Source organism: Camelus ferus, chromosome 4 (genome assembly GCF_009834535.1).
Source record: "Camelus ferus isolate YT-003-E chromosome 4, BCGSAC_Cfer_1.0, whole genome shotgun sequence".
Lineage (NCBI taxonomy): Eukaryota > Metazoa > Chordata > Mammalia > Artiodactyla > Camelidae > Camelus > Camelus ferus.
This window is the reverse complement of record NC_045699.1, coordinates 55754180-55767849: the sequence shown is the minus strand read 5'-3', so window position 1 is coordinate 55767849 and position 13670 is coordinate 55754180. Positions and strand designations below refer to the sequence as shown.

The 13670-nt window shown below is 34.8% G+C and overlaps 1 protein-coding gene across 1 annotated transcript in view; it reads right to left on the bottom strand.

Annotated features, from left to right (window-relative positions):
- Positions 1-291: 291 nt before the first annotated feature.
- UGCG (UDP-glucose ceramide glucosyltransferase) overlaps positions 292-13670 on the bottom strand; it is a 41005-nt gene continuing 27626 nt past the window's right edge. The window contains 7 exon segments of the mRNA XM_006178166.3: positions 292-3025; positions 3653-3842; positions 4342-4428; positions 5985-6163; positions 9209-9321; positions 10816-10917; positions 11734-11836. Coding sequence (XP_006178228.3) covers positions 2855-3025; positions 3653-3842; positions 4342-4428; positions 5985-6163; positions 9209-9321; positions 10816-10917; positions 11734-11836 — 945 coding nt within the window. The 3' untranslated portion in view covers positions 292-2854.

The window sequence follows — 13670 nt, the reverse complement described above, 5'->3', positions numbered from 1 at the left end:
TGATGGAGGTACTGGGGTTGAACCCAGGGCCTTGTGCATGCCAGGCATGTGCTCTGCCACTTGAGTTATACCCTCCCCATTCTCCAAGTGATTTTAACATGCAATCAACACAGAAAAGCCTGACTTTAAGTCATAAGTCTTACCTGCAGAACAGGTAAAGGGAAGATGTCAAAATTAACACTACAGAATTCTTCAAATAGTTCTGATGTGAATGGTGGAACAAGTTAAATTATTTATAAAAATATAAAAATAAAAGGAAAGACAGGAAACAAAAACACATGATTGCTAATGTTTTGACTGTATTCAAATTTTTATTTTTTGAACAAAAAACTTAAGACAATGATTTTAAATAATAAACATGATATATTCTAGACACTTGGTTTTTTTTTTTAAACAATTTATTAAATTTGGACTCCAACAGTTCTGTTGTGATGCTTTCTTCAACATTTATATTATTTCTTACGATTTTATCATCACTCTAAACTTGCTAAACAAAGAGTCACTCTGTCTGCTTAAGTGAAGCTTCACTTAAAGGAAATACTCCACTACCACATAAAAAACACACGTACAGAACAAGTCACTTTTCATATTTACAAACACAAGAAGTCTGTCCAGCCATTTTGGTTTTGTTGTTACACTGCCCATACTGAGCTCAGCAGAAAGCTAAGTAAGAAGCAAGATTTCACCTCAGCAGTGCAAAGGATGGCATCAACCAAACTTCATTAAACAAACCAACAAATTACAAACATGGTCAGCAAAATTCAGTTTGTGTGATACAGTGATTTAAAAAAAAAATAAATACAAGAGTGGGTCACAACTAGACTGGTTTTCACTGTGCAACTTTCCTCAGGGAACAACACTACCCCCGTTTCACACAGAAAGGAAGATGCATCAAAGCCTTTGTTCGTGAAGAAAATGCCCTTCAAACAAATTCATCATAAGGCAAAAAAGAAAAAAGGAAAAAAAAAAATTGCATGAAGTAGTTTGGCCCAGAGAAAAAGCTCGTCTGTAATGTGTACACATTGTATATGCCCATTTAGAGATATACTGCCATTGAAACCATGTATATAGACTCATTGGACAATGAAATGAAACTGGCTCAGTGAAGTGGAAAAGTGTTCATTTTTTATGAATATGTAGTTATTGCTAACATGTGACACATTATGCTTTGACATGGAAACTGCAGTAACTTAGGGTTTAAAGCTGCCATATTGCCAGTATCAGCCCTGCAGCAGGCATTCATGTGGACAACATGCCATCCAATCCCGAAGGAAGAAAGTTCCACAAAGAAAGGAAGAAAGAAAGAAAAGAAAGAAAGAACAAAAGAAAGAAAGAAAAGAAAAGAAAGAGAGAGAGAAAGAAAAGGTAGGCAGGCTTATGCACTGTCCCTTACATTTTTGCCTATTATTATTATTATTATATATATGTATTTTTTAACAAAAACAAGTCCAGTTCACCACAAGTGAAGCACAACCTGACAAGCAAGCTTAGCGGCTTGATGGGGAGAGAAGCACAAAACAGAGCATGCATTTACAACCAGCACTGGTCTAGTCTATTATGTCATACAAACTGGAATACAAAAATCCAATTTAAATAAGACTAGACTAACTGTAATAGTAAATTAAAAAAAAAAAAAAACACATACACAGTAGACTTAGTTGGATACTGATTAATTTTAAAATTAAAACTCATCCTGTCCCCTCTTAATACTCTACTGCAATTGATTGATGGATGGCTAGAATATTGATTTACTTAAAAAAGATATTAAATACCTGTATCATGAAATTACATTCTTTTTAACAATAAGACATACTGTGTAAGAAAATAGCTCATGTGTGAAATGTGTCTGAAATGCATTTTTCCTCACAACTATCAAAACATCCACTCACACTAAAACAACTCCCCCCCAATTCCCTCCCCCACCCCGCCCCGAAAAAAGTTAAGGAAAGATAGGGTGGGTCAGGTGAGGAACAGGGAAGGAAAGATTTACCAGCACAGTGATTAACAATGGTTCAAGACAGAACCAACGAGAGTTGGTCAAAAAGATGCCTTCAAGACATGGCTACAATTAAAAACCAAACTCAACCACTTTTGGTTCATTGCGGTGAGACCAAAAAAATATTTCTCACAGATTCATATAAATAACTAGACTCCAGCTCTTTTATTTTTATTATTATTTTTTAAAGTTTTTTTTTTCCGTTTGTTTTTGCAAGGCCTAGCTACTGTTTATTACAATTTACATTTGCTCTGCAACGACTACAAGAGGTAGGCATAAAGCATGAGAAAGTTTCTCAGTCAGTGCCTCACTGTCGGCTGGTCACTGCGTCACACCGTTCACCCTACACGTGAAAAGGGAGTACCTTCTAGTCTTTTCTTACCCCCAAAACAAAGCGGCTGCCATCCCATCAATGCTCTAAAAGAGTGTACTCACTAGTAAGAAACTTCCTCTACTGAAGGATACTGTCATAGTGTTTGTTGCAGAACATTCATATATATATACATATATATATATACATATATATGTATATATATATATGTGTGTATATATATATATATTCATTTATGTATTTTTAAAAAACAAACGAACAACAACAACCAAACCCAGGTTCCTGGAACCAATTCTCTTGATTCTCCACTTCCACAAAATAAAGTATAATCATTTTGGCCAAGACTACAGATGTGTTCTTCCCCACCCTCCCCCCACAGATGCAAGTGCCATGCAAAATAAATTAAAGAACAGATACCAAAACATACATGTGATAAAACTACTGAAGGTAGATTTTTAAAAGCATTTATATAAACATAACTTATAATACTTCTCTTTTTTCCTTTATGTACAGTCACGGTGCTGTAGTTATACGTCCAGAATTTCCTCAGCTGTACCTCCGCAGCGCAGTCTGTAGCGGCCAGTTCTCCAGCTTATCGTAGGGTCCCATAATGCCGACAAAAAAATGTATATTGTCATGGATTCACGGATGAACCAAGCTACCGCGTAATCAAGTTTTGAAAAACACAGTGCGCCACCCTAGGAATTAAAAAAATTAAACATTATTTACTGTCAGACTCAAGACATAGTTAAAAAACGGAATTCTTTGATTCCACTCTTTTTTCTTTATTTGAGGGGGGAGAGGGGAGGTAATTAGGTTTAATAGTTTTATTTGTTTATTTTTTAATGGCGGTACTAGGGATTGAACCCAGGACCTCATGCATGCTAAGCATGTACTCTACCACTGAGCTACACCCTCCCTTCCTGATTTGGCTCTTTTAAATACACACTATAAAATCAAGTCTGCCTCTTTAGATCATTTAACTGACATGCTATATTGGTTAAGAAAATGTCAATGAAGATTAGAAGCAGCATTAAAATAACTGCTATCCTAACATATTTTTAGTTTGAAGATTTGCCAATTTATTTGTATTCCTTTGTTTCTTGGGGAGCTTTAATAAGAGTGACTGTATAACCAACTGAAAGTTGAAAATCAAGTTCCGCTTTGTGTCCACATTCCACTAAGGAAAGTAATGCTTCAACCTGATTTTAACCTTTGCTGGGAAGCTGAAGAATGGCTCAGATAGATTTCTCCAACCTTTTCTAAATTAAAAGTGTTTTAGTTCCACCAAGTGACTGCCAACCTTCTCACGCCTATCCACATACCTGGACACCCCTGAGTTGAATGTAGTCAAATATAAACCACGCCAGGCAATGACACATGAAAAATACCATAATATCCCATCTGAAAACATGGTGGGCTGCCCATCCAATAATTAAGCTGGCAACAAAGCATTCTGAAATTGGCTCACAAATTATTGTAGCAGGCAGCATGTTAATTCGCAATTTGGTCCACCTTAAAAAAAAAAAAAGGATTTTCTTTAAACAACAGTCTAGGTACAAGACTAACCAATTTTTTCTCAAAATGACCAGCATTTTTACCCTGTTATATAAAGGCCTTCCTCTTTAAAGAGTATTGAACGAATCTTTTTTTCCTCTTTTTTATTTAGCATCTCAAAGAAAAAAAAGTCTACTAATTCATTTGTATGGCCTACACTTCGATAATAAATATCATAAAACTCAAAGGGTAGAAAGTCAGAAAATAGAGATCAGCATATAAAAAAATGTAGTCTCAATATCCCTTTTTTGAAAGCTTTCAGTGTTACAAAGAAAAGAAAATATATTTAGACATTAAATTTATTTTAATAAAGAAGTTAATCTCTCTATTCTGGAAGTAAACGAAAATCTGACTTTAGTTGGTTTTTTTTTTTTTTCAAACCTAGTTAAGATCATATAGAAACCACTCTCCCCTCCCCTTTTAACAAGAATGAAAAGAAGAAAGCCAGTTGATTTACCTGATCATTCTGGATTGAAATTGAGAAATTGAGTATGAGCCAGAGTTTTGCATTGCAACTTGAGTGGACATTGCAAACCTCCAACCTCTGAAAATGAAGACAATTACAAAATGAGCTATGGTGATGAAAATGTGCAAGCATGACTGGTTATGTATTCATCACTCTAAAGAGTAGGCAGCACTGTTTACAATTATCAAGATAGGGAAGCAACCTAAGTGTCCATCAACAGATGAATGGATAAAGAAGATAAGATATATACATATATATACACCACATAGACACAATGGAATATTACTCAGCCGTGAGAAAGAATGAAATCCTGCCATTTGCAACAACATGGATGGTCCTAGAGGGCATTATGCTCAGTAAAATAAATAAGACACAGAAAGACAAATACTCTATGTGATTACTTATATGTGGAATCTAAAAAATGAAACAAATGAATGACTAAACAAAAAACAGACTCACAGATACAGAGAACTAGTGGTTACCAGCGGGGAGAAGGAAGGAGGGAGAGGCAAGATAGGGGTAAGGGATGAAGAGATACAAATTACAATGTATAGAATAAATAGGCAACAAAGGTATATTGCACAGCACAGAGAAATATAGCCAGTATTTTGTTATAAATTTAAATGAAATATAATCTATAAAAATATTGAATCATTATGCTGTATACCTAAAACTAGTATAGTACTGTAAATCAACTATACTTTAATTAAAAAAAAAAAAAGAGTAAGCAATTGCCAGTGTTCAGGTGAGCCTCGTCCTCAGGATAGCACACTACTTAGGGTACATCACACTTGCACATGTTTTAGTCATTATGGAGATTCTTGACAGTCCCATCTAGGAACTGGAAGGGACTATAATCCCTCAGTTTACAGTTTAATAAGCTTAAAGTACAGGAATTCTGAAAGCACTAAGCGGAGTGAGTTCTGTATTTCATAGTGTCCCTGAACACTATTAACCAAAAAAAAAAAAAAAAGTGGGGGGAATGCATGTGTGGATATTCAAGAAGGAATGTGAACAAAAGTGGTATTATGTATCTCCTGGAATCATGAACCACATGAACACTGTGAGTAGAGAATTTTAAAAACATACTTGAGTTTTTAAAATTGCACCTTTAGCAAGTTATCATACAACGAAGCAACCCCCTTTAAAAAAGCAAAAGAATGTCATTTTGTGATAGAGAAATGTTATTAAGTCAATCATGTGACTCATTAGGTGGCTCTTTAGCAAAACATCAAATAATTTATGGAAAATTTTCAAAACCTGAAATCATTCTTTAGATTTTCACCTACTGGTTTATGACTGCACTGATATTTTTAATTCTTCTAGAACACATAAAAATGTATATCCATAACAATGAAAATTCACAATCACAGAGAAGCTTCATTTTAATCACTTTAAACCACATTAATTTGAAGAATGTAGAAAAATCAGAACATTTATTTGCTTCTTTGGTATGTATCTATGAATAATTGATAGGAATTATCTTCTAAAAATGTTAAACTATTCTATATTCACTAGCAAAAAATAAAAAAAAAAGTAAACTAGCTCTTAACCCATAGGTTTAACAAGTAGAATCAATCAACAGAAGTTAGGAACCCCAAATACAACAACCTAATTTAATTTCTTTTTCTTACCGGTCAGCTATTGCTTTGGCCATAAAGTAATCTTCAGCAATGTACTGAGCAAAAGCTATAAGCCCTCCTGCTTGATCCAACACATCTTTTCTCATTAAACAAGACATTCCTGTCACACACTTGAAACCAGTTACATTGGCAGAGATATAGGACCTTGGATGAGAGGTTCCAAAATACACCTGCCAAAACAAAAACATACGTATACGATTAGAATTTTATGGTAAAGTATGGTGTTTATAAATTCTCTCTCCTAATGAATTTAAGTATGATTGGGTGAATATTCTATTACTGATACATAAATTACCTGGGTAAAAAGTTGTACAAAATGTTTACATATAGCAAGCAGTTAGTAATTTCTTATTTGACTGACTATTCTTGTTGTTATCACTGTTAGGAAGAAATATTTATTACTTGTAGGAGGGAAAAGTATGTTCCATTCTCAAATGAATGTGTGTTTCTCTAAAACTGCAAGACTCAAAGATGTATCAAATTAAAACTTAATCTGAATTGAAATGAGATGGTTAGAAATATCGCTCATTGATACATAAAACATTAAAATTCAGTATGTTCTGTTTTCAGAATGTTCATGTAAATACACACACATCTACATACATAGGTGTATGTATGCATATGTATACACGCAAACACACAACACCTATGGGTATATCAACCTATAGAATAATCCTATTTCCTAATTCCTTTTATAGCTAGCTGCTTCCTGCCCCTGAGTCACTGAGCTTCTTACCAATTCCCCCGTTTTTCAATGTATTTTTCATAAACAGGGTGGACACTAAAATTCTGCCTCCCATTTTACTGCCCTTTTCCTAGATATGCCTTGAAGTCAGGAGAAATGCAAGCTGCTAAATTACTGGTAGAATAAGATGCTCATTACTGAACATATTAGACATAAACCCTACTTATTATTTACATCTTAGATATGGTGTCTTTTCTAATTAGTCATCTCTCTGCACCCAGCGGGGATTGGTTCCAGGAGCCCATGCCAAAATCCATAGATGCTCAGGTCCCTTGTATAAAAATGGCACAGTATTTGCATATTATCTACACACACCCGCCCTGGTGTACTTTAAATCACCTCTGGACTACTTACACTACCTAACACAACATAAATGCTGTGTAAAGAGTTCTAAGTACAACGTAAACGCTATATAAATAGGTTGCAGGCTCATGGCAAATTCACATTCTGCTTTCTTGTAACTTTCTGGAATTTTTTTCCCCCAAGTATTTTCAGTCTGTGGTTAGTTGAATCCATGAAAGTAGAACCCAAAGATATGGAGGGCAACTGCAGCTTGAAACAGAGAGCAGTTAATCTCTCTCAATGGCAGAAGTCACATACACAATGCAGAATAAGAGAATTATCAGAGGTGGTTAAGAATTTGATTCTTGCTACCGAAGTCCAGACTGGAATGAAGTCCTAATGTTTGTGGGGCTGAACTGAACCAAACTTCTAAAACCAGAAGCACACATCTTAATTCCCTAAGCAGTTATTAACTGAGGTTTGAGGAATGAGGTGGGACTAGATACTGTGTTGCAGGTTCCTAGGATTTCTTTACAGACTGGAGCAACTCCTCTGGGCGATCTCCATTCACTCTGAGGATGGCAGAGTGACCTTTAGGGATTAAACCTAAACTAAGGAAGTGAGTGTAATGTAGGAGATGTTTATTACTGACATATAAATCAGCTGGATATTTCCAAAACAAAAACACAATGTGGCACATAAAAAAAAAAGTATTTTATTTTAAAGTAACCACCCAGAGTTTCTCTTACTAAAGAAAAACTCTGGTATTTAAGACTAATGATTTCCTGCAGCAGGACAAGTATATTCATAGGCAATATTAAGCATGGGGAATTACATTCAATATCTTGTAATAACCTATAATGAAAAAGAATATGAAAAAGAATACATCTATGTATAACTGAATCTCTATGCTATACACCAGAAACTAACACAACATTGTAAATCAACTACAATTTAAAAAAAAAATCATGGTTCAAATTGTCAAAGGTTAAGTGTACCTTTATCTGCTCAGATGATTATAACTCAAAAGAACATAAATGCAGATATGCTTAAAAGCAAACTGATATACTTAGAGACTGAAACCATGTATTTTTCCCTTACAACATTAAGATAAGTTTTCCTCCTAAATGTTTAATGGCACAGGAATGGTTAAGTCAAGTACATGATACACATATAATAGACTCTGGTAGAAACAATAAAAATTACATTTATAAAAAGTTATTAATGATATGGGGAAAAGCTTATGAGGTGACAAAAGTAAGAGACAAATTGTTCTGAGTACTACCTCAACTTTGTTTTTCAGAAGATACATAGGAAAAAAAAAATGTGCTAAATATGCGGATGCTAAAAGGCTAAAACAAGAACCACCTTAGTTTTGAAAAACAGAAACTTCCTCTAATTGGTAGGGTTCTGGGAGTAGATTTTTTAAAATTTTTTTACTACTTGTATTTCCCCATAATTTATAGTTTGCTACACACTAAGTTTATATTTCTGTTATAAGGTGAGGATTAAAAAATGGGAAACACAAAATAGTTTGCTCAGATAATTTTTAGAAATTTGTTTTAGAAGGGATTCAAATGGGTTTGGTAATTATATGAACAATTTCCCCTTTTTTTGTATATTTGAAATACTTTGTGATACTTAAAACAGATTCTTCTCAGACTGGATCTTTGAAAGAACTAAGTAACACGTACTTTTATGTACGTCAACAGTGTGGAACTGAACGCTAGGACTGAAAAGCAAGGACCACGAGGAGAAAGAATATATTGTCCTCAGTGTATGAGAACACAAGACGTTTCCTGGGCACGTCATTCACTGCCAGGGCACAGCAAGTTCACTGTGAGTGATCCCAGGGGCCAAGCATTTCTTCACTAAGGAAAACAGCTACTTTCAATTTAGGATTCCAGTAGTCAGTAGGTTAAAACAGACCTCATACAGTTCACTTCAGGGAGCTCATCCCAACACTCAGCATTGACTTCTGGGCGATTAAGGGTCTGGTAACAAGAATATTGTTATTATTTTAAAAATTAATTTATTTAGTGGGGGGAGGTAATTAGATTTATTTATTTTTTTGTAATGGAGGTACTGGGGATTGAACTCCGGACCTTGTGCGTGCTACGCATGCGCTCCACCACTTGCGCTATACCCTCCCCGAGACAAGAATATTATTTATGACCACTGCACTTACCTGTTCTAACGTGGCAGCAAAGCCCTGTCTGTCTGCTACATAGGGCAGCCCATGAACCAGGCCCACTTTCTCTGTCATTTGGTTCACCATGTCAGTGAGTGTGTCTGGAACCACTATGATACGAAAGAAAAGAAAAGGTGCAGAGGGAGAGAGGAAAACACTTTCCTTTTAGTAAAATACCCACCAATGCAACAGACATTTTGTGAGTTATTAAATTCTTAATAAATTCTTTCTTTATATTTGGATGTAATAAAATCAATCTCCATCACCTGAGTATAATACAAAATTTCAAAAAGGCTGAATTATGACAGCCAACTTATTCTGGACATTCGCAGGCTGGTGTATACCTCATATGTGCCAGAGGCAGGATATACCTTGAAAACGTTAACAGCCTCTGTTTCAGAACCTTCAAACTAGAATAATGGACAATGTGTCTTAGTGGAAAAGGTACAGGAGCAAAAGTCAAAGGACCTCAATTGTCTTTCTGGCTCCTCTATTCCAACCATAGGAAAAGAACCTCCACTTTCTTGGAGGGTATGAGATACTCTACCTCATAAAACTGCTAATGGGAACTGAATGAGAATGTACCTGATAGAGATTTGTACATTGAAAACAAACAAATATGTGATAGTAAATAATATAAGATAGCAAATGTGAAAAATGAACATAATCTCTGCCCGTGAATTGATACATCTGTAATGATCCTAATTAATTAGGAGTGCCACACTTGATTTTTCAAATTTGCACATATTAAGCTGATAAAATTTAAATCATAGCCTCATTTTCAAATAGCAAAAATCTCGTATCATTTTATATGACTTCACTCTATTTCCTTCAAGTATTTAAGGAGCTAAATCTATTGTATAAATCCTTAAATACACATAGTCAACTGTTGCTCTGCAGAAGACATCTAGCCATGTCTAGAGACAGTTCTGGCTGTCACAAATAAGAGAGGGGGTGCAACTTCATCGAGTGGGTAGAGGCCAGGGCTGCTGCTGGACATCCTGCAGGATGGCCCTAACAATGAATTACCCAGCCCAAAAGGGTTGAGGTTGAGAAACTTGAGGTAATTAGAATATAGCCTAATATTACAGAACACTGAAACTATTATAGGTATGTTTAAAAATGCAAAAGTGAAAATTGTAATTTCAATATATAAATGGCTTCCTGCTAAAATCAGCTAAGTAAGAAGCCATGAATATATTCTAATAAATGTATACATGTCTAGTGAAATATGCACCTATTAATTTCCATCCCTGAGATAGTATGTTGCACATGTCACAAACAGATTAAAATAAAAGGGAAGTGTCACATGAACAAGGGAAAATTTACACCTGTGGAAAAGCTAGTAGATAATATAATGGACTCACAACCATTTTTTTTTAATAGCTGGAATTTTCTCTTCAAAATGAAAACATTTTTTACACATGTAACATTCCAGTTAGCATAAAAAAAATCAAAATTTTAGTATGACTTGACATAGTACCATGAAATAATGATGACTTTATTAGGTAAACAAATAGGATTGACAAGTGTATTTCCAGACTGCTTTTGGCATTTTTGTCACTGAGTGAGAAGTTTTATAAAATAAAGAAGAAAAACCTCACCTCTTATTCCACTATCACAAATCCAAATAAGATCATACTTTGCAACTTCATATCCTGGCATTAAATTATTAATTTTGGGATTAATGCCAACCTTTTTGCCACCTAAAAATTTAAAAGTACAGCAGTGAGAGATTCATGCAACATTGAAAATACCTTCTTTTCTTTTAGTATTCTTTTTTTTTTAAAGTAGCCTTTTTTTTTTTTTTTTTTGGCTTGTTTGTTTTCGGGGGGATTAGATTTATTAGATTTATTATTTATTTACCTTTTTTTTTTCTTTTTTAATGGAGGTACCAGGGATTGAAACTGGGACCTTGTGCATGCTAAGCAAGCACTCCCCCTTGAAAATATTTTCTATTACACAAATGAATAGCAGAGAGAATGAAAAGCACTTGCATATTTAATAATTGAAACATACTTTAACATTTTGTTTCATGTTCCTTATTATTCACAATAATATATTTAGAAAAAATTGTTCACTCTCAAAAAGGAAATTATATCATTTATCTTTAAAATAAGCCTGTAGGCCTTTGGAAAAAGATTCTTTTTGCAATATTAACAAAAGTGAATTCTATCACCCACTCCCGATTACAGTCAATGAGATATAGAAAAGGCTACAGGTTGAAAATACTAAAGAAACAAAAATAACTGACTCTTACGTCTAATCAATAAGTAAGGCATAATTTGGGGGGTAATTCTGTTAATCCTAGGTATGAAAAAAAAAAACCTTTGTTTTTATAACTTAAGTTTTCTCAAAAGGTTCTATAAACACCTTTCACTACATCTAACAAACATGCATAAAGCAAACGTGCTAATAACTTCGGTGGGTGGCTAACACCCTAATCTACGGTTTAATGCAAAGAAGATTACTGGTCCTTAATGTATTCAAGCAAAAAGGTTATCGCAGAATTTGTTACTTACCTATGAATAATCTAGCATCAACATTTGGATATTTCCCAAGAAGCTTCTTACATACATCAATGGCTGGATCATCATGATCTTGAACACAGAGGAGTACTTCATACTAGTCAAAAAACATATTTTATGTAAATTAACCTCTTTTGCAAAAACAAGCACTTATTATTAGCATGTACTAACGGATCAAAAAGCAGTAAGAAAAACAAGCAATTGTCCACACAAAGTTGAAAAGTTAAGAGAGTATTCATAACGGATGAGAACACTTCAGTGACTATCAAGTGCTACTTGAATGGACAGCAGCTTCTCCAGAGCGGGCCTGTTTGCAAGCTGAACAGAGGGTGAAGAGATTGGTGGGGCCCACAGCCAAGCCCTGCCATTCCCAGATAGGCATGACCCTAGCAGTTAAACTGGATCCCAAGCTTCTCCGTGGCCTTCGTCACTGAAGATTAACCAGATGCTCACAGGGTGCCTAGCAGTGTAAAAGCAACATAGTAAGCAAACAGAAGGAACACACCCTCCATTCTCTTGAAGACTGGTCTCTGAACTTAATACTATTTCCTCAAGGTGCTAAAAATTACCTATTAAATACCATTATGATAAATTTAAGGGGCTCCCAAACTCTTCACATGAAAAGGACAAAATGATATTAGATTTTTTTGTTGTATAATCATTTTTTGGAGTAAAATAGAATCTGATTTGATTTAAAATGTACCAGCCTGAAAGGCATGCTTAGCCTTTTAACTATGAAAACACCTAGGACTTTTATTTTGCCCAGAGCTATGTTTACTGCTGACAGTAAATTAAGGAAGTCGTTTCTTAGCACGTGACTGGCTGTGTCAAAATTATCCTGGAATAGTTATTTGAAAAAGAGAATACTGGGCCCCATTCTTAAAAACTTTCGAATCAGAATCTCTGAGGTAATTCTGACTTGTAAGAAGGTTTATAAAATCTTGAACTAAACCTCTACTTGACAATTTAATGAACTACTGAAATTTTGAAATGTTTGCTTTCACATATAAGGATGCTACTGTATTATTTTGTGGGATATGTATTCTAAGCAGTAATTTTTTTTTTCAAAAGTAGTGATAAATTCATGCTGACTCAAGGGCAAATTTCCTACCAAACCCTCTTTCTAAAACAGACTGAACATTTTTCAGCAAAGGAGGGAGATTAACTAGGTCCACAAAAAATTAACAAAGCTATGTATTCTAAAAAACAAAGCTAAGGACATAATTTTTTTTAACTGTCTAACATACAGGGACTATCTCAGGTAATGGGAGGGCTTGTTTTATTTACTTCCATTGATAAGCATACACAAGTAAAAAGTGGAAATAAAACCTTTACAGCACCCTTGGACACAATAATTAATTACTGTTTGCCTAATATATATTATCCCAGCAAAAAGTGGCAACAATAGAATTTAGTGGTTGAGCACATAAGGACCAGGACTAAGATCAATGAAGGAGGTTTAGCAAACAAGGTAAGATTTTTTTTTTAAGAGGAAGAAAATGTTTTCTCAATAATTAAGTAGAGGGGAAAGGAATGTATACTTTCCTCATTCTTTCTACCTACTATTATTGCACATTCTATCCAATATCCACCTTTCATGATGACTGACCAAAATTGCCACCTGAGAGGTACTGAAATAATTAAGCAACTTTGCAGCCACTGGTCTTCAGAGATCAGATGAAAATCTGAGAATGGGATAGGTACCCATTCCTGCCACACCCTGAAATTTCTTCAAGAGTTGACTCTGAGTCCCATAAAGCGTCAACCATCCTTCCAACCAAAACAATGTTCAGCTGAGCTGCCAAAAGGCAGTGACCTTAATAATGAAGATTAGAAAGGTTAAGTGACTTTCCAAAGGGTAAAAGTAACAACTAGTTTTCCTACGACAGTGAGCTGCTCAGCTGGGCTTGCTCTAAAGAGTTCCTTGTTTT